Source organism: Neofelis nebulosa, chromosome 2, assembly GCF_028018385.1.
Source record: "Neofelis nebulosa isolate mNeoNeb1 chromosome 2, mNeoNeb1.pri, whole genome shotgun sequence".
Taxonomy (NCBI): domain Eukaryota; kingdom Metazoa; phylum Chordata; class Mammalia; order Carnivora; family Felidae; genus Neofelis; species Neofelis nebulosa.
Window position 1 is genome coordinate 78,834,569 of NC_080783.1, and position 21,537 is coordinate 78,856,105.

Below are 21,537 nucleotides of genomic sequence, written 5' to 3' on the forward strand. Positions count from 1 at the left end.
CCCTCCCCCACTCACTTTCTCTCAGTCTCTCTCTCTAAAATAAGCATTTAATAAATAAATATCATTAGTATAAAACTTCCTATTTACAGAGTCTCTCAAATACATTTTATTTGATCTCTACAAACTGTCCATAAAGTAAACTGGTGCGGGTAGTTATAATAGCAACAATAACAACCATAATACTCTGATAACACATGAATTTTAAACCAGAGTTTATTGTCTACTCTTCACCTTTTCCCCAACCCCTCAGTTTGTAGAATACACTTGACATCTTAGAAACTCATATTTGGAAATTTATAGTATTTAATACCCGAGCTTTCTTGACATAAATCAACTAGATTAAAACTAGGTTAGAACTGAATTTTGTGAAAGTCTTTGAACTACAGAAAACACAGACCAAAGAAATCTAATATTGTTCCACTATGAAATTCACTTAATCTGATCTAGACATTTAAATTGGGTGCCATAAACGCTTGGTAATTATTACAGAAAACTGAAATCTGGGGAAAAGTCCAATCCAACTTAAGTTGATATAAATCTGACCATTTATAGATGCATCTAGTAAAACTCTCACTATGCTGATATAAATTTAGCTTTCATAAACTGTTTAAATGATTCTAGCCCAAGAGGACAAACATCCATCAAAATTTCTTACTTCATAGATCAACTCTTGAATTTCATTTTTTAAAAAACCACTGCATTATCTAGGTAAGGAGTTTAAAAGAGTCTCCATTTATCTAAAGGCTGAGCCAATCTGGAAACTTTAAAGTCATTTATATTTTATAGAGACTGGGAACTCAACATGTTATCTTACAAATAAGCAGCCTCTTGCTTCTATATATTTTAGCATTTCAACAGGGTTGGAATGGGTTAAAAAAGAAGCAGGAATACTTACTTGAACCTGGCAGGTGAAAGAGGAGTAGGAGGAAACATTCCTGGTTCAAAAGAGTCAAAATAAGTCACTGTCCAAGAAAAGCTACAACAGGAGAATCCGGCAGATAGAGAGATTATAAGTAGAGTCCAGAATCCTTAATGGGAAAAGAGGAAGAAAACTTTAATTATTAACAGCAAAGCAATTTAAATTAAACCAGTATCTTCATGTTCAGAAGATCATGTGTATTTCTGAGCTTCTGAATTGCGTGTAGGTGATACAAGAGATTTGAGCTTAGTACAAGCTAAACCATGTAAAGTGTAAAATACTAAAGCAAAATTAGAAGTCATATCATTCAATATTTAAATTATAATTGAATAAAATATAAAATAATTAAAATGTAAATAATTTAATAGTTTGATATTTCAATTATCATTTAATATGTGGAAAAGAGTACAAATTCAACTTAATATATCTTCAGTTTTACAAAATTGGACTACAGAAATAGTTAAAATACTTCACTGTTAAAATGTCTTGACATTTTTCATTTAGCTCTATGAATCACAGCTTGCTATCTTTTATTACCTAAGTGTTTCCTTTCTTTCCATACTATGCACTTTTGACATAAGAATTTTACAGTGTATACTCTTGATACCTTTCCTATAAACATTATTAACCTAAGCTGATTCAATTTTCTCAGTATATGGACAAAAGTTAACTCACAATTTACAAATGAGTTGGGATCCTAAATTTTATTTTCAGAGGGGAAGACTAGAAGATTTTCTCAAACAATTCTTAAGTCAAAAGCATGGTATTATCTTCGACTCAAGGAAGGGGGAAAAGGTTGAGAAATGGAAGAATGAGGGCAATGAACAAAGCAACAGTAGAGGGAATAAATTAATTTGAAGGTTTTTAGATACATACTCAAACTGCCTCCTTAAGAGAGTTTATTAAGCTACCACTACTGATTGTGTGTCCCGGGCTGTACCTACAGAGGTAGTATAGGGAGGGAGGAAAGGCTGTGAAGACTATGGTTGAGAATGACATATGAACTACCAATTTCCTGGCTGCACAAAATGCACAACCAAGATGCCTTTTGGCAAGAAGCGGTTAAGAAATACGTGCACTGGACTGTTTATAAACCATACGAAGTCCGGTTAACAGTCCGATAAAACTGCTAAAAGACAAACTCAGAGAAATGAAGTATTAAGAAATACTGTGGCAAAGTATTTTTGAAAGATTAACCTTAATCTTTTCTCACTAGTTCCCTTTCCTTTACCCCCTTTTAAGGAGATAAGGAACTGTGTGTTCACTGCCACAGAAAGATGTGACAAAGAGAAACAGCCTCAGTGTCTCTTTGGTTTTTATGTTGCAAAATGATTCAGGGAACAAGGAGGATAAATATAAGCAAGAGGGTAGACAAACACAAAATGTCTTGAATAGACAGCAAAGATGAGTTGATCGGGTATAGACAAAACCTTTGCGTAGAACGGGGAGAAAGAGAGTGAGGGCTTTATGCACAGGTGAGGAAGACTCTCCTGGTTTGAAGAAAGTGGTGTGTGTGCGTGTACGGACAGGGGACAGGACTGCTGGCACTTCCTGGCAGAGCCAGGAGAGGAGGCCACACACCACCACACCACTGTAGCTATATACAGCAGCTTGGCAGATGGATCCAGAGCCAAGCTTGCAGATGTCTCTCTCCTAAGTGGGGCACAGAAACAGCAGATGGTCATGTGGCTACAAAAGTGCTACATCTGAGGAGCACCTGGGTGGCTCAGTTGGTTAACTGTCCGACTTCGGCTCAGGTCATGAACTGGAGGTTTCCAAGTTAGAGCCTGGTGTTGGGCTCTGTGCTGACAGAACACAGCCTGGAGCCTGCTTCAGATTCTGTGTCTCCCTCTCTCTCTGTCCTCCTCCGCTCGCACTCACTCTCTCTCTCAGAAATAAATAAAAAGATTTAAAAAAAAAAAAAGTGCTACATCTGAAAGGCCATCCTGACCAGAAAGCAAGATGCTTCCGCAGTAACTCATTTGAGCAAATGCTTTGAGGACTAGATTGCATCCCACCCCAATGTCCTGACACAGTGTCAGACTTTAGAACCTTAACTGAACCTAGGACTGGGTAGACAGAACCTTAGCAAAGACTGAGGTACAATCTTCCTGCCAACCCAGTGAGATAGAAGACCAAAATAAAAATTATAAGATTACTTATAGCTGTACACACAGCTACAACTTAAGGATGGTTATTCTGCCAAATAGCTATTATTTGTTATTATTTAGATGAATACTGCTAAAGGGGATAAAACAACTGACAGGTTTACACTAAGTTTAACATCTTATAATACATAAAGTCTGCAGAACAAAGACAGTAATTATGAAAATTCAACTATCTGGGGACTGTTGTAGAATAATGGAAACTTCTAAATATCTAAAAAATGTGAGAAAGACACAAAATAACAGGTAAAAAAGTAATAAAATGTGAGGCTCTCTAAAGCCCATCAAGCCTTTTCACTCAAGTGAAATAGAACACTCGTCAAAATTAATAGAAGAATATTCTTCAATTTTCAAAACTGACCACTATTCTACAACCTAAGTGCTTACCTCACCTTGCGTAGTTTTACTTTATATTCACTTTGAACGAAACAAGAGTTACATCACTGACAAAAGCCAATTCATAATGATATGCCTAAAAAAGTACATTGCAATATTATGGTCTACAAGTGCTTATACTTCAGAAAATGACTCAATTTGTTTATGAACAAGCAGAAAATCCACACAAGTTGGTAACTACACAACTAAATCTGCAGCAAGTCCCTTCCTCCAGAACCCCTCATGCTAAAAACTTGACAACTAATGTTACATTAAACCCATTTTACCAAAAGTTAACATAATTTTTAAAAAGTACAAAAGCATATAAAAACTAAGTTAGAGTCTTCCTACCTCAATTCACCAATTCTACTCCTAAAAGCAATCAGCTAAGTTGTGCATATTTTCTAAGTTATAGTTTTCTAGGTAGTGTAAATATATATATGGAGCTAGTTATGTACAATATACAATACATGTAGATTCCATTTTCCACAAATAGGATTCTCACCAGAAAAGCTGTCCTGCACTTTGCTCTTCTCACATAACAATGTTGGAGACCTTTCATATCAGTATACATAGCTACAGTTCTATTATATACTTTTACTATTCCACTATTAAAAACTATGTTGCAAGTAATATCCTTAAACTATACAGTTATACAAGGATATCTGCAACAAATTTCCAAAGAACTGGTGTATCAAAGGATATAGGCCTTTAAATAAATACATACATCCTTTGTTCTTATCTATAGTTCAATTTTCATCAGTTGATGGAAATTCATCTTTCCACCAATTGAAACGTCTGGGCTTCAATGTTTTTACCTAAAGCAAAGATGGGGGTAGGTGGAAAATTCCTATCCCCATCTTTTTGCTGGAGTTTTATATTCACTTATCTCATGGTATATTTTGTTTTGGCTCACTTTTTAAAATAAATGATTTTGGCGTCAAAGTGCAGTTACTACTCTAAAAATATGCTGGCAGTTCTGTATTTCTATAAAAGCTGCCAACAAAGAAAGATTATTGTATGTTTTAAATATTTTATTTAGCACTTTCAGGCTTACAGGGATGAGGTGACTTTCAGAAGCTTTATGAAATCAGATACGTGAAGGCAATAGTTTGCACATTATAATGTAAACAGAAACAACTAGAAAAACAAACAAACAAAACACCTCCCATGATCCGATATTGGGAAAAATTTATTAAAACACTGTTATGCAAGTACATTCTTCATAAAAACTTATTTGTGCCATAAGCAAACAATGAATGAGTAAATGTCACAGCATGCTGATAATGTCCAAGTCCTATTTCAGAGCTTCCGACAATTTGAAAATTTTAGATAAAATTGTATACTATGAAATGCTACAGTGCAGTAACAAAAAAGAATGAGGTAGAACTATATATAAAGATACAGATTAATCTCCAAGACATTTTAATAAAGCTGCATGATTGCAATTATGTTCTTTCTATGGCAATGACAAAACCACATTTTGAATGATCCTATACATAGAAATGAATAGAAAAAGATCTGAAAAAATATACAAGTACATTAGTGGGAATCTTTGCTTTAATTGTTGGAATTTCTTTCCAAGTGAGACTATATTATTTCTATAACTTATGAAATTAAAAATTAAAATTAGTATTTAGGTAATTTTAAAAATTGTAAAAACTATAGCTGGTTACTAATAAAACCTTAGAGGTACTCATGCCTAAAATTAATCAACTATTTTTAAATGTTAAGCAAAGTGTTGCAACTTTATCAGATTCTATAGTTTTCTAACTTAGGAGGGCGAAAACATTTTAAATAATTTAGTATTTTCTCTAAAATTCAACACAGTCTACCGATAGCTCAAGTCTTCAAATCCCTTAACCAACATGTGTCTCTGCATGTTAAGACAGAAAGCCAGATAGCCTTTGATCTTCAAACTTATTATTTCCAAATACAGGAGCAGATGAAAGCATTCTTTCCTCCCCTTCCAGTGCCACCTGATAAAGGTCTCTACCCAACTGCCTGTTCACCTGCAGCTCAGCATGTAGCAATTTCACTCCCATTCCTGCTGAAAAAGGCAAGGAAAGTGGAAGGAAACATTCTGAAGGATGAAGTGACAAAAACTTGAAAAATAAGTAACATCTGTAGTTTCCAACCATGTTAAATCATCCAATTCACATGGGAAACTTTTAGAAAACTTCTTTATCATGGACAATTTCAAACATACACAAAAGTAGCGGGAAAAGTACAATGCAACCCCACGGATTGACCACTCATCTTTATATAACTAACTTGTCCTATCTTGTTAAGCCTATATTACTCTTAGAAGCATATAATCTTTAGTATAATAGGCAAAATAGTTATTACTATCATCTAAGGTCCAAAATACCCTTCCCCTTATCTTTTTTTTTTCTTTCTTTCCTTATTTCAAGTCATTTGATGAACAATTTACAGAAGACTAAAAAGACCATGAAAAAACTTTGTTAGAAATTTTAATAAAATATAAATACAACAAATCCAAAGTTTCATTCTGAATTTCCTTGGTTTTAAAAAGATACACCCTAGAAATGGCCATATACTCTTAAGTGCAAGTAACTGATTACTAATTTCATGCATGAATCTGGAACATAATTATCTTATAAATACTGATTCCAGACTTCAGATACACCTTTAAGTGGTTTCAGCTTATCATTAGTTTTGCTTTTTCTTTTTGCACATGCATCACCAAAACACAAAACACATGGCAAAGAGAGGCCAACCATCTACTTTGCTCCATAATTTGCAAAACATTTCCATTTTTAGAATTATAAACAATTTGAATCATCAACCCAGTGAATTTTTAAAATTTCTTTCCAATCACTTTTTATACATAGCTGCCTTCAGCATTTGTCCATTTACAAACACTATGAAGTAAGGGCAGACAAATATCACAAAATACGAAAAATAAAATACATCATTTAGCAAAGAGGACGGTTTGTATTTTTGCCTGAAGCCCTTTCTGTTGAATGACTAACTGAATAAGAATACTATATTTTTTTGAAAAGAGTCAGAATAGTATCTTGAGTTTTACTTGCTGTAAGGTCTGTTACAACTACTAAACTCTGCTATTGTAACATGACAACAGCCACAGACAATATATAAAGGAAAGGACAAAGCTAGGCTATAACAAAATTAATTTACAAAAAACAGGTAGGTCAGATTGGTCTGCAGGCCACTGTTTGTTCTAGAGGATTCCATCGTAATTTATTTTTAGCAAAGTTAAAAAGTAACTGCTAAGTGCTATTAAGATTATTCCTAATATAATGAAAGAGCAAAATTGAGATATAGAAAAGATCACAAAAATTTCATAATGTACCTTAGATTAATAAAAGGATCCAAAAGACCAATATGGTAACTTCAAGGTTAAATAACCTTTATTCTATCAAAAAATTTAACTCAATTTTCCCTTTAGTCTCTGAAGATGCCCCAAGAAAGAATTAAAGTCACAAAATATCAATCTTTACAAATAGAACTGCTCATGAAACTGGAAAAATGGGGCCCTGATGTTATATTAAAGTATGCAGCCAATTAAGTGACTTCAACTTTGAGTAGATAAGGATCTGGTAAATTTAAAAAATCTGCAGATTTTGAAATCTTTTAAGTTCAAAAAAAGAAAATCTGCAGGGTTTTGTTGTTGATAAGTCTGGTTTGGGAAACATTAAACCAGTGGCTCTCATGAACCAGTAGCATAAATTATCACCTAGAAACTTATTAAAAATGCAACTTCGGGGCACCTGGGTGGCTCAGTTAAGTGTCTGACTTTGGCTCAGAGCATGATCCCACAGTTTTTGAGTTCATGCCCCCACATCAGGCTCTGTGCTGGAGCCTGCTTGGGATTCTCTCTGTCTCTGTCCCTTCTCCATTCTCTCTTTCAAAATAAATAAAAATGAACTTAAAAAAAATGCAAATTCGTGGGCTCCATTCCCACACCTACCAAATCAGAAACTCTAGAACAGGTAAAGCCCAATAAATGAGTTTTAACAAGTCTTTCAGCTGATTCTGATGCCAGCTAAAGTTTGACTTCATTAGCCTAAGAAACATCCCCCCAGATCAATTTCTTGAGATTTAGAAGTCCCAGTGTCTCCTTGTCATTACTGCTTCTAGGTATTAGGGAGACCTGTAATGATTTTTATGACTAATAAGTTAGCTGCACAATGATAATCCCCCTAATAATTCATACTGTTTCTGCCTTGCTATTGTGCCTACACTATCTCGTAACATAAAAATTCTAATATACACTGTCGTGAATTTTGGTTGAGAAGATATTTATATTGATGAATGCAGGACAGTCGGTAATACTAGGTGAAATAACACATCTAAAAAATTAAAGTTTTGGCATACTGTAAAAGCTCAATAGTATTTTTATTAATGCTCAATGTGTTATTTCCTAAACTTATATTTATGCTTCTCTTAAACACAGTTTTTCTTGAGAGTTACAGTCATTCATTACTGTATAGAGAATTAAAGAAAGAAAGAAAGAAAGAAAGAAAGAAAGAAAGAAAGAAAGAAAGAAAGAAAGAAAATAGAACCTATAATTCCAAAACCCAGGTAAATTATCTAAAATTTTGGTTGTATCCTTCTAGTCATTTTGGGCTTTCATTTTTCTCTCTGTTACCTTAGTGATCATTCTTTAATTAATATAAGTAAGCAACACACACAATTTTACAAAAACTGCCACAGAAGAGGATAACATATTTGTCAATTTGCCCCACACAGTTGCAGATAGCAAATATATCATATTCTTAATACACAGTGGCCTCAAATTACAAGGTTCATACATTCACTAAAAAAAAGTTCAAGTTCACAGTTTCAATCATTTTTCACTGTAAGGAAGAAACTGAGTGAGTTGTTTTCAATTTGTGCCTTTCTAAGAGAATGGGTCACCCAACACACCATTTCCCTTAGAAATTTTTACCATTTTGTAATGTTCTGTATCATGAAATTATGATGGCAGAGTCTCACTTCATCACTCTGCAGAATAAATGATACTCTTCAAATGAATTGGCTTCATCCTTGATTGAATTTATTATGTCAGTCATCTCCGGAAATGTTCAGAAGCTAGAAACATCTCAGTCATAAAACAGAACTAAATGAGCGGCTCAAAAACAAGAATAGCCCTTGATACTGCAATATGCTAGGAGTTTGGTCTTAGCCACAAGAGGGACTTAACGTTAACTATTAAATAGATGTCAAAGAATGACAGGCACAAAAGATCAGAAGCTTTTCAAACTGAAGGAACTCCATGAAGTTGATTATAATTCCTGTACAGAACTACTACAGCATGTATATTAAAAGTACTAGTCCTTAAAAAAAAAAAAAAAAAAAAAAAGTACTACTCTGGGGCTTCCGGGTGGCTCAGTTAAGCATCTGAATCTTGATTTCAGCTCAGGTCATGATCTCACATTTTGTGAGTTCAAGCCCCATGCTGGGCTCTGCACTGCTTCTTCTCATCTCTCTCTCTCCCAAAATAAACAAATGTAACAAAAAAAAAAAAAAAAAAAAAAGATTAAGCATTTTCTGGTAAAGGCAAATCCTTCTGTTTTACTTATGTACTTACTTCAGATTTGCCTCAAATAAAAGGTCCTTTTATCACACCCTACAGTAAGACTATGAAAAAAATGCAAAAATTGGAAATAGAACTAAGTGTGTGAAGAGTGATAAAACTTGGAAAATGTGAGATACAAAAGCCAATGTACAAAAATGAAACAACTCATATGTTGTATATTAGTGCAATCAATTTGGCCTGAGAATAACCTTCAGGAGGAAGGACTAGAATGTGATTTAACTAAGTAAACTTAAGTTTTATTAATCTCCCTGAAAAACAGGCTTATAGTAGGAGATGGTGTAGAGGACAATTATACAAAAGGAAAGCCCTTCGAATGCCACCTAGGGAAGATCAGGGAGATGAGTTCTAAAACCAGGTGATATTGGCAATCATACCTCCCTGGCTGGAATACCTCACCAATAAAGACAAACAATGATACCCTCCCTAATCCTACTAGCTATTAGGATAAATTAACCCCCCAAATGCCCAGACATCATGCTCATCATGAACCTTTTTATATTTAAATTATAAACAGGGTTTCCCATGAAGATTTCTTTCAGACAAAGATGGCAAGAGAATGGCAGTGTCTTAGATCATTCAAAGTCAGGTTTCTTAAGAGGCGTGTGCGCATATGTATTATTTATTACTGTCACTAGACAACTTGCAAGGACTTTTAACCCTTTTAACCGCTCTTAAGTATACTTTTAGAGGCACCTGGCTGGTTCAGCTGGTAGAGCATGCGACTCGACCTTAGGGTGGTAAGTCTGGGCCCATATCGAGTATAGAGATTACTTAAAAATACAATCTTTAAAACAAAAACAAAAACAAAAAACCACAATTTAAAGAAGTGAGATCCTCGCCCTGCAAAAGTATTTCTCTAATGGTTGGTACAGCAAAATCACCTGTTAAAAATGAAGATTCTCAGCCTCCACCTGGAGCTGAAACAAAATCTAGAGGCACTTTTTAAAACAAAGTCTAGGTGATTATTACACATACTAACAGGAGAACTGCTGTTAAATCTGCTCTTAATGAGCAGATCTATGCCAATCTATGCCAATCTCAGACTAGGCCTAAATTGAAATAAAAAAAAAAATTTGCAGGAGCGCCTGGTGGCTCAGTGGGTTAAAAGTCTGACTTCCACTTTGGTAATGATCTCACGTTTCCTGAGTTCAAGCCCCGCTTTAGGCTCTGTGCTGACACAGCCTGGAGCCTGCTTCAGATTCTGTGTCTCCTTCTCTCTCTGCCCCTCCTCCGCTCGTGCCGGTCTCTCTCTCTCGCGCTCTCTCTCTCTCTCTCAAAAATAAACAAACATTAAAAAAAAAAAAAAAAAGATACAGCAGTTTCTCCCCTCATTCCTGAGATTGTTCCTGAATCTCCAAAGTGTATTCATGGCATTAGTAAAGACTTAATGATCTTCATATATGCTGTCACAATTATTATATATCTATCAGGCACATCTAAAAGCAATACCAAACTAACTGGAAGTGGAAAAGTAGGGCAATGACAAAGCCCTATTATATCCTTTTGATACTGAACAAGCCATTCCTTCAGATGACAAGTGCCACCTATGCTTTTCATAAATGTGAATGAAATCTTGTCAACTTAAAATTTTTTTTTCATTTATTTTGAGAGACTGAGCACAAGTGGGGGGAAGGGGCAGAGAGAAAGACAGAATCCGAAGCAGGCTCCAGGCTCTGAGCACTCAGCACAGTGCCCAAAGTGGGGCTCGAAGATCATGCCCTGAACTGAAGTCGGACGCTTAACTGACTGAGTCACCCAGTTACCCCATGAAATCTTGTCAATTTTTAAACTGAGAATTTAAACAACTGAGATTCTATGTATTGAGTTGATAGATCAATAAATGCTACAAAAATCCTTACAATCTTGGCTGTTTTTAGACATGAAACAGTGTAACAACATACACTGATAAAATGAGTCATCAGAAAGTACATTTTCTCATGCAAGAAGCTGAAAAAACCATAAACAAGTTTTCATGGGACATCTAGCAACTAATTTGTTTCTATAATTTGAAGATAAAGGTTTCCCCTTCTGCAAAATCAGGCAGACTCTATTTTGTATCCTTGTGAGGGCATTAGTCTTGAAGACACATTAGTTTAGCTAAAACTGGGAGGGAGGTAACATGCAGGATAGGATCTCAACCACTTTCTTGGTCCAATTCAGAGTGATCAAATAAATTACAGCAAACAGGAAAACAATACACTAAAAAGTTAAAGTTCTGAACATTTCAAAATCGTTTTGGCATAAAGAAATAAATACAAGATAAATAACCCTCAAAATTTTCATTAGTAATCTGTATCCTATAGCATTCTACAGACATTACACAAACTCAAGTCTCTTCGTCATCACTAACCTGTACACATATGCCCAATGCTTTCTACGTTTTTTTAAAAAACAAGTTGCTTATAATGGAGATTTGAATTTAACTTTCTCCTGAGGTCTGCTTATGGTGTCATTTTTGCTTAGTTTATAAGTTTGTTTTTAATTCCTGGGAAGAGGTATATAGGGAGACTCTTCCAGAAGGGAATTAGAAAATGTTAAATAGTCTCTGGATCTTCATCACATACAGTTATGTTCAAATTGTATTCCTAGTGTAGGTAGTGTATACACACACCAAACATACATAAAAAGAAAATCTAACAAAATCTGCCACACACAAACGCAAATAAAAAATTAACACTGAAGCACACAAGGGAATACATCAAGAATTTTATCTAAAATTTTGTATAAACACGATCTGAAAAAATAAAAATGAAGTCAAAAGCAAATTAAGTGACAGTTAAGTCTATACCTAGTAGCCCAGTGTCTACGTCTTCAGTCTTCAAATTTTCAGCATGTAACTCTGTAAAATACAAAAAAAGGGGCTTGCATAAAAAAGATGATTTTACAATTTGAACAACAGCTCAAAGGCTGGAAAGATATTGTGGAGTTGTGGAAAATGCTCTGGAGTCATAATCAACTGGGCCTAAGTTCTGATTTCATTTACTAGCTACGTTACCTTCAGTCAGCAAATAAGGTATTTGAGTCAACTTTAGTGTTACTGTGAAAATATTTTTTTTTTTTAAAGTTTACGTATTTAAGTAATCTCTACACCCAATGTGGGGCTTGAACTCACAACCTCGAGGTCATGCTCTTCCAAATGAGCCAGCCAGATGCCCCTGAAAATATTCTATGTAACACAAATTACACGCATATCAGGTTCCTTTCTTCCACTCTCAAAAATAAGCACAACTCAATGTCTTCCTCAATGGACTCGACTTAGCAGGTTTTGCGACTTTATAACATAAAGGGAAGCTCTCACAGCATAAGAGAAATAACGTACAAAACTCTCCGAGTTACAGTGAAAAAAAGAGAGGAGGATTGAAAGAGGAATGAAACACTGGCAACCACATATTTAATGTTGACAGTTTACACCCAATACCATTGTACAGAGGTTCGTGTTAACTTGCCCATCTGTCTTGTGTATGAAAATCAAGCATACGTTGTTAGATGCCACCTGCAGCCCAATAAGGGCTTGGAAGCAATGACGAAAAATTACAACTGGAGTTAGGCCGATATAGTTCTGTTGAGTGAAGTAAAACTAATACTTGAGTGACACCGTGTTGGGTGCTTCTCAGAACTAAAGTTCTCAGAGAACTCAAGTGTTTTTGTTTTAACTAACTTTTCTGTGTCTATACCTTGGCCAAAGTCACACACAGTGAGAACTGAGATTTAAACTTTGGTCTGATTCTTTCCACTGTAATATAAAATATTCCAGCCATATAATACAACTGTATAAATTTTGAAAAATCTTTCATGGCACACCTTTCTATTACGATCAGCCCTGTATTTAAACTTCAGACAAAGGAAAATAAAACTAATAACCAGAAAAATAATAAATTATCTAGCTCCTATAAGAACTTTACACTCGATTGAAGACCTAACACAAAATCAAGAGAGCTAATTATCTACAAAGGTAGAACGTTAGGCTGTGGGATGGAAATCCTGGTCTTTCAGGAATTCGGTGAGTGTACAAAAGAATCAGTGTTTAGCACACCTTGAACCATTTGTCGATTAAACCAAGTCTTTGAACATATTTAGCCTATTTTAGTCGCACACTTCTTACCGTCTTTTGAGGATTACTCTCCTACATACTGCTTACTTTTGCCAACATTTCACCCCAAGTGTTCACTGACTCCACTGTTTATTCCAGAGTACCCATTTAATCAAGGCCCCTCCTTATAACGGGTCTCCTAAGCTTGGACCAAGGTCCTCCACCCTTAAGAAAAAAAACAGAGGAAGAGCAAAGAAAGGTGCCAATGAGGACTCTGGGTGAAAGCCGCTACCCGACTGCTGGCCTCTGATGGGGAGGAGAGAGATGGAAGGCAAGAGCCACAGACAGGCTCAACTTCACTCTGGAGAGACTTTCAAGGCCGAGCTTCAGTACCTTTTACGATCAAGTAGGCGATGGCGAGGAGGAAGGCGAGGAGGATGGCGAACAGCAGCGAACAGAGAATTGAGAGGATCTGGACAGGCCACCGCCGGGCCTGGGCTCGTCCGCCCGCAACCGTTGAGAAAATGCCATTGCGCTTATCGGGCAGAACCGGCGACCCGTCCCTGTCCCGCTGGAGTAGCGAGCCCTTTCTAGGCTCCGACGACGCCCCGGCTGAAAACTCCGCCCGCAGGTCGCGGGCCACTTGGTCGCATCCGTCCTCCTCGTCCCCTTCACCTTCACCCCAACTGTCCCCCTGAGTGAACGCGGTAAAAGCCGGCCGGGCAAACGGAACAGGGGTGCCGAGTCTTCGGCGCAGAGGAGCGGAGCGCCGCCCGCTCTCTACAAACGACATGGCGGGAAAGACGAGGGGACCAGCGGACGTCGAGAGACTACCACCCGCCCCGCCCCGCGCTCGCAGCAGCCAATCAGCGGCCAGGCCCCCCCACAGCCTCCACCACCTGGCACTGATGCGCAGGGGTGTCCGGGAGTGCGAAACGGGGCGGAGAAGGTGCTGTGGAGCCTAAGGAAAGGGTGGGTGCCCCGGGGCCAGAGCACGATCCCCGGCTAGTAGGAAGGAAGGGAAGCGGGGAAGCGCACAGGGAGAGGCGACCCGAGGCTGAGGGTAGCCAAGTCTCCTCTCCCTGCAGTGCTTCGTCCCGGCCAGAGACCTCCGCCACCGTCGCGTCACCTCTAGGCAACCGCGCGCCCCGGCAGCCCCCAAAGCTGCATCTTCTCGACGCTTGGTCCTAGCGCCCTCCCATACCTTTCTGATTCACATTTCCGAACCGATTTGCTTTCTCCCTTCTTCCGCCGTAAGCACCTACTCTTCTCTGGCTTCCCTCTTTAACGGCAGCTCACCGCCCAAACGCTCTCCCCTCGTCCTGACTGCCCTTCCCTTTTTCTTTTGCATTGTTCTCCCCGCCCCTATCACAACTTCCCTCCACGCTGCTCGACACGCCTCCCTCCCGCCCCCTCCACCCCGGAGTGGGCTCAGCTGCTGGTGCGTACGGAGTTTTAACCCTCTTCTAAGGAGCCCCCCCTCCTCTCCTCTTCCCGCCCCCTCCCCTCCGCCTCGAGCACCGCGCGCGCCCCCGCGCGCGTCCGGCCCCGGCCACCGCTAACGCTAGAAGCTGCTTACCCCACCCCCACCCCACCCCACCCCACCCCACCGCGGGCAGCCTCAGGTTTGTGGGGCGTACGTAACTCGGGCGGAGTGGGTGAAGGTGGCAGGCCCCCACTGCCCCACCCCCTACGGGGTGAGGCGGTCTAAGCTCGGGAAGCTGGGACAAGGTTGTCTTCTCTTCCCCGGGGAAAGTTGGTGGAGTTTTCCCGGAGGAGGCGCAGAAACTTCCTCCGTCCCCCTCCCCCCCCTCCATGCAGGCGACGCCAAGTGAGGCTGAGGCTGGGGGCGAATCGCCGAAGAGCTGCGTGTCGACAGCGCACTCTGATTGGACAGCGGAGAAGCCTGTCAGCTTATTGGCCCCGCTGATCCCGCCCCATAGCGCAGGGCAGCCTTTAACCTTTGGCCCCAGCGGGCGCCAGCCACTCAGATCGCTTCTTGTTGGTATGTGTAGCGGCAGTGGCCGCCGGCGGAGCAGTCTGAGCCCGACGATGAGGCCGGGGACGGGAGCTGAGCGTGGAGGCCTCATGGTGAGTGAAATGGAGAACCATCCTCCTTCGCGGGGTCCCGGGGACGGGGAGCGGAGATTGTCCGGCTCAAGCCTCTGCTCCAGCTCTTGGGTCTCTGCTGACGGCTTCCTGAGGAGACGGCCCTCGGTAAGGGATCGGTGGAGCAGGGGGAAAGCGGCACAATGAAAAACGGAGTCAGAGAGGCAGGAAGCTTTTTCCAGAAGAAGAAGATAAGAGCGGACGGAGGAAGAGCTCGAGATGGTGGGATATGTAACGAGGAAGAGAATTGGAGAGCGGGGATGCACAAAGGGAAGGATGTGGGTCCCTGGAAGTTCCCATTGGGCTTGGCCTAGACAGATGCGCGGTGGAGGTGCTGGGCCTTGGGCGCGGTGAGCCTCTTGGAGAGGTAGGCCGGCGGTAGCAGGAAGGGGGAGGCGGAGACTTGATGTTGTAGATTTTAAAAGCGGCTGGTAAAATCTGCTTTCACCAATAGTAGTGGTGTCTGCAGGGGGTACAGCTGGGAAAATTGGCAGGGGATAACTACCTGTTTTTAAGACCCGGAACAATGGGCACACAGGTAAAGAAATAGTTGTCTTTTAAAAGCGAATTAAAATGGATGTATTGGTTGGTTGTCTTTAGGGTCTGTGAATGACAGACCTTAGTCTTTGGAAAAAAAATTTTTTTTGGCAGAAGTAATTCTACTTGTGTTAAAGATTGTGTTAGGAAATAATATGTTTATATGTTAGGAGTTAAGTGCCCATGGGTACACGTAATGTGTTCTTTTTTGGTAAGACCAGCTCTTACCTTAGTTAATTTGGTAGATTCTCACTTCAAAATTTAAGATCAACTTAAAAATAAATTTAAGGATAATTAGTGTTCTGACATAACTTAGCTATCTTCTATCTGTGTGAACTAGAACAAAGTTGTGGTTTTTCACCCGTAACAGTTTTTAAATTGGCTTTCACATGCGTGTTCCCTGAGTTTAGCAAGCCAGCTAGTAAGCAGTGTGCTTTTAAAAAAAAAGAAAAAAAGAGAAAGAAAAGAGAAAACCTATGCTTTAGCTGTCCGGTATTTATTTTAATTCTTTCCATTTTGTTCTGTAATTTGTTTAGTTTCAAGTTCTTTATAAGTACTGGTATGTATAGTGCATTTTGTTTGTTTAACAAAGTGTAAGTTAATCCAGTAATTGAATTACACATTGGCCTAATATGCCACTGCACATAACCAATTTGTTGAAATCAGATTTTTGAGAAGCATTTATTGTTACTTGCTAATTTTTAAATTGTCCCTATTTTTCAGATGGGGCACCCTGGCATGCATTATGCCCCAATGGGAATGCACCCTATGGGTCAGAGAGCCAATATGCCTCCTGTACCTCATGGAATGATGCCGCAAATGATGCCCCCTATGGGAGGGCCGCCAATGGGACAAGTAAGAATGTTTTTGTTTTATTTTGTATTTATTTGTTTGTTTTTGCCTGTGGTATCATTGTGTCAAGATTTCAAAATCCGGGTGAATACCTGCAGCTGTTTAAGGATTAGCTTATGCCAAAATAATGTCAAATAAGTCAAATGTTGAGTGATGACACTAATCAAATTTTGAATGTAAGGAGAAGCCTTCTGTATAAAAGATTTATTTTCTACCAACAACAAAATTCAGTTCTTTTATTAAGTAGCTGTATATGTAGTCTTTTTAATTTAATAACTTCCTTTTTCCTATTATGTCAATTGAAGTTAATGCTTGAGTAGTGAATATTATAGGTCAACATAATTTATGTCCGTGGACCATGTAAATGCATAGAGTCTAAAAAAACACAATTGTTTAGGTCTTGGTTTAGAATAAAGTTGATTCCTGAAATAGCATTCTCTTCTGTGTGTGTGTGTGCGTGCGCGCGCCCGTGTTGGGAATAGAATAGGAAGGTTCTACTCTAATTTAATTCTTCATTAGGACAGTGCCAAATAGGTGGTTCATTTTCCACTTACGCTGTTTTGTTTTGTTTTGTTTTAAATGCTTATTGCTTCTGCACTCCTGCTTTTGAGCTGTCCCTTTCATTTCCAGTATAAATTGTAAACGGATATTTTGTGGGAGTGATTTGGATCAAAAGGTTTTAATGCTGACTCAGTGAATTCAGTAGAACTGAGTTCCTAGAGAAGCATCCAAGAAAGGTAACAGGTTCAGTTACCATGAATAATTTTATGCCCCCTGTCAGGTTCTGTGATACATATATTCTTTGTTAGTTGAGTTCTTTCCATTTTAGTATCTATAAATTATCAAAAATTTAGGTTGATAAAATATTTTGGAAAGCCAATTAGGTATGGTCTTTCTGCTAATTAATACTGTTTTTGCTGATAATCATTTGAGCCTTGATATTTTAATTTATTGGTGAAATTATAGTGGAGAAAGGAGTTTGCTCTGTGTCTTTCTGTTTTTAACTTAACCTTAGGAGTAGAAGGGCTTAATGTCAAGTGGCTTTCTTCTTTATTTGGAATATAGCCCTTAAGTTTGTATAAAAATTTTTACTCAAAGACACCAGGCCCCCAAAATTCTGCTGGGAGGATTTTTGTTTGTTTGTTTTTTTAATAAAAGAACCATTTATTCTGTGATTCTAGAATAACACAAGATTTAAAACTCCCTTAGGTGATGGAGAAACAATTCTGATTCCTCTTCTGTTTCTCTCCATCTCTAAGCAGCAAGGAGCTCTTCTGGTTTTCTTAGTAGAGCTGCTCTAACTAGATAATGAGCTTTAAAAAATATTTATTCTTTAAATGCTCTGGTTCTTATTTAAAATTAGTTTCTTTCCACAGAAAGATAAAATAAAACAATTTGCTACTGCCAGATGCTTCTCTCTTTTCTGGGGCCTTCTGTTTCCATTGGGCCAATCAAGGTAAGTTTTGCAAGGGATTGACCTGCTTACCCTTGCTGTAATGGTGCTATTGCACTACCAGACCAAGACACCAGCTAGTCATTTCTAGTAAAATGCAGATTTTATTTATTTTTTTAAGTACTTTTGTGTATCTCATTGACATAAGCTGGTCACAGTTTGCTTTATGGCCCTTTCTCTTTAGCTGTATCAGTGACCATCTTCCTAGTAAGGTTACTTGCTATTTGGCTCTTGTTAGGATCATGAATGAATGGATGACTTAAGAGTCCAGCTCTGAGGGTCCCAAAAGAAACTCCATTGTTTTTCCTTAAAATTTGATTGTTTCTTTTTTTCTTCTTAATATCTAACTTATATGGGACCCAAATTAGTAAAACTAATTCTTATTTGAGCTTTGGTAACAGACTAGGAGGGCATGGATAATTTAAATTCTCAAGTAATCTAGAAATCTAATTTAAAGCCTGTAAGCAACTACCTTAAAGATAAAAGTTGCTAATTAGCAAAATTGATCTTTTTTCTGCATATCATCTCTTCTGTCTTCCCACTTAGAGATATTAATGGTCAGAAGATAATGAGAAACAGTAGGGTGCCTATGTAGTTCAGTGTGGTGACACAAAGTTGGTAGGGTTCTGCCATTCAATTTTAAAAAGTCAATTTACAGATTTAGACTTTGGGACTGAAGGTTATGGAACCTTCATGTATATTGCCTAGTTCACATTAATACCTCATTCTGGGACCAGCTGAAGATGAAAATTGGTGCCAGTCTTACTTGCTAAATGATTCTGGTCTTTGGAATGTTAGTGAACATGACGTGAAATTTTAAAACTTGTTTGTAAAATAGTATGATGACTGGACAGAATACCCACCTACGGAGCCAGAAGTCGTAATTTTTTTGATGCATCAAGTTACAGGTTAAAGGAGTATTATGGTTTTCTTAAAGAGTTTTTTTATTTGTTTTTATTCAGGAGATAACCTACAGTGCCCCTTTTAGAATTCAGGCTGAATCTATTAGTACTAAAAAGTGCATTTCTTTCAAGTTTGTATCAGTTATCTGTTGTATAGGTTAAATTTGCCTCTTACTGTATGTTAACTTCATGTGGGAAGGTTGTTCTTCTGCTTTTACAGGATTATAGAATCTTAACAGCTGGAAGGGACCTTGAAAGTTGTGTAACCTTTACATAATATGGAAATTAAATAATGGTTTATCACTGGTTAAAAAAAACCATTATAAATAATTTCCCTGCTTGCTGGCAGTACTCAAAAATTTGCAGTAGAGATTTGCCTTAAGATGTGATTATATGTGAGGCCATCTTCTACTTATATAGTAAGTAATGTTTTGCTTTTAAAATGTTTTCACATCTAATTTTTGTTGTTCTTTGTACACAAAGGACATGCAAGTCCTTCTTTTATCACAGGTGATTTTGCCTTCACTGAAAGTCCTTTAAGCTGGCTCTTTTTTTCTTTTTTTAATTTTTTATTTTTCTTTTAATGAGAAAAGTAGAGTAAAAGACTAAACTTTTTCAGCTCTAACAACCTATGGTTCAATTCAGATCATTTGATAAGAAGAGTAGGTGATATGTATGAGATATTATGGGTTGATGTGGAAGTAACAATACTTTTAGTAGTGCCTCCCTAATTCTAATTATTCATTACTTTTTGGGCTCTATTCAATAAATTGATAAATGAATCATTGCTTTTTACAAATGAGTTTGATTTTCTTGTCCTTAAATTGAGTAAGACAGGCTTTAACAGATCTTGAGTCCATTCCTGCTGCCATCTGGACCCAAGCAGTTACACTCTCATGCCCAAGATGCTCTTAACTTTTAGGGTTTTTTTGTTTTTGTTGTTGCTTTTTTGTTTTGTTTTTTGTTTGTTTTTGCTTTAAGCTGCCCCCTCAAATTCTTTTAGATTTCAGGGTGTTGTCTCCTTGCCCAAGAACCTCCAGTGTTTTTCTGTACCTGTATAATGTCTAAATTTCACAATTTAACTTTCAAGACTCTCCCATAGTGCAGTTCAGTGCATGATTCTGAGCTGCATGTCTTCACACTCCCTAATTTGAAACCAGGCTGGTCTTTTTATATCTTGGGTGATTGAATCAGTTCATGACTGAGCTCATGGTGTTCATGCCCTCCTGCCCACAGCTCACTACCACCATGAACTTTTCTTACCTAAGTTCTACCATTTCAAGTTCTGCTTTCTCTCAAAGATCCTCAGCAATAACTTTGTCCAGCATACACCTCCCCTTCAAAATATTAAAATCCTATGAAATCTGCCCACAACTCTTACTATTTTGGTTATTTGGGGATTTAGTTTTGATTTGTTTTGTTTAATGGTTTAATTGCTCTGTCTTTCCAGCAAGTAATAGACTGTAAGCTCTTAGAGGGCAGGACCTGTGTTTTCTACTTTTTAAGAAGTCCACAGGTGCTGAGCACAGTTCTTGGCACAGCATGGGTGCTCAGTAAAATACTTGTTGAATGAATGAAACAAAAACATACTCTTTCCTACATTATAGGCCTTGAAGATAGTAGTTGTTACATGTGACTATTTCCAGTGGTTACTTGTGACTTTACATTGTTACCACTTCTTAGTGTATGCCTCTCTACAGTTGCTTTTTCATTTGATAAAAATGGAAGATAAAATGAAGTAAATAATTTTTGTTTGGTGAATAAAGCAAAAATATTTATTTCCTTTTATTTTAAATTATAAGCAAATATATTTCTATCAGTATGATTTTATTGATCGTTTTTTTAAGAAGTTAATTTTTCCATACCCTAAGGGAAAATGATTTGGAATATAGGCCTTCCAGAGAAATCCATAGTGTTGGGTGTCTTAGGTTTTTCTGGCTGATTTGACCAATTGATTTGTTCCTATTGGTTTTGAATTACCTTTACTTTTGGGTATTTAGAGAATCCATGCCATTGAATTGAATGTTAGGAAGTGACAGAAAGCCTTTTTTTTTTTTAAGTTATTTGCTCATGATTGTTGAATCTCAGTAACTTTCTATATGCATTTACGTTATCCAGGCAAGTAATTTTTTTAAAAAAATAGATTGAGCTAGAACTAATGTGTTTGTATAACTTCTCGGCTGTGTGTATGTGGTTAGATTTTGATGGATTTACTAATGATGCTATTTTCTTTAGATAGTATTTCAGTTAAATATGAACTTACCTATTCAAAACCCTTAGCTAGAGTAGTGTTTGTAAGTATGGGGAATATTTGCAGACCTCTAAAAAGACTGTAAGTGTGGAAAAAATGAACTGTACCCCTCTTCTGCCTTTGACATTCAAGGGCACAGTATTCTAAAGATGTTGAGAAGTCTTGCAGAAGCCTTCTGAAACCATTTTTCTCAGTGTTTCTTGGTTTTATTTTACCATCTTCTGCTCCCCCACCTCCCCAGCCTTCTTTACCTCCCTGTTAATGTGTTTATTTTGCTTTGTCTAGCACATTGCATGGAATTAATGTTGCATGGAATTAGCATTTTGTGAGAAATGCTATTATTGGGGCTGTTTATTC

The 21,537-nt window shown here is 37.9% G+C and overlaps 2 protein-coding genes across 14 annotated transcripts in view; one reads left to right on the forward strand and one right to left on the reverse strand.

The window, feature by feature from the left end:
• The window catches only part of ARL6IP6 (ADP ribosylation factor like GTPase 6 interacting protein 6), a 40,948-nt gene extending 26,883 nt beyond the window's left edge, over positions 1-14,065 (reverse strand). For 2 of the 3 annotated variants that reach the window (XM_058715255.1, XM_058715254.1), the window contains exons 1-3: positions 13,470-14,065; positions 11,835-11,885; positions 896-1,028 (exon numbers count right to left, since the gene is read on the reverse strand). In XM_058715255.1, the coding sequence (XP_058571238.1) occupies positions 896-1,028; positions 11,835-11,885; positions 13,470-13,869 (584 nt within the window). In that variant the 5' untranslated portion in view covers positions 13,870-14,065. The remainder of the gene's footprint in view (positions 1-895; positions 1,029-11,834; positions 11,886-13,469) is intronic. The other variant, XM_058715256.1, reaches the window with a different exon arrangement.
• A 353-nt stretch (positions 14,066-14,418) lies between these two features.
• PRPF40A (pre-mRNA processing factor 40 homolog A) overlaps positions 14,419-21,537 on the forward strand; it is a 54,633-nt gene continuing 47,514 nt past the window's right edge. For 2 of the 11 annotated variants that reach the window (XM_058715244.1, XM_058715245.1), the window contains exons 1-2: positions 14,670-15,293; positions 16,446-16,577. In XM_058715244.1, the coding sequence (XP_058571227.1) occupies positions 14,892-15,293; positions 16,446-16,577 (534 nt within the window). In that variant the 5' untranslated portion in view covers positions 14,670-14,891. Of the gene's footprint in view, positions 14,518-14,669; positions 15,294-16,445; positions 16,578-17,950; positions 18,031-21,537 lie in introns of those variants that run through there. The other 9 variants (XM_058715242.1, XM_058715243.1, XM_058715246.1 and 6 more) reach the window with 7 other exon arrangements.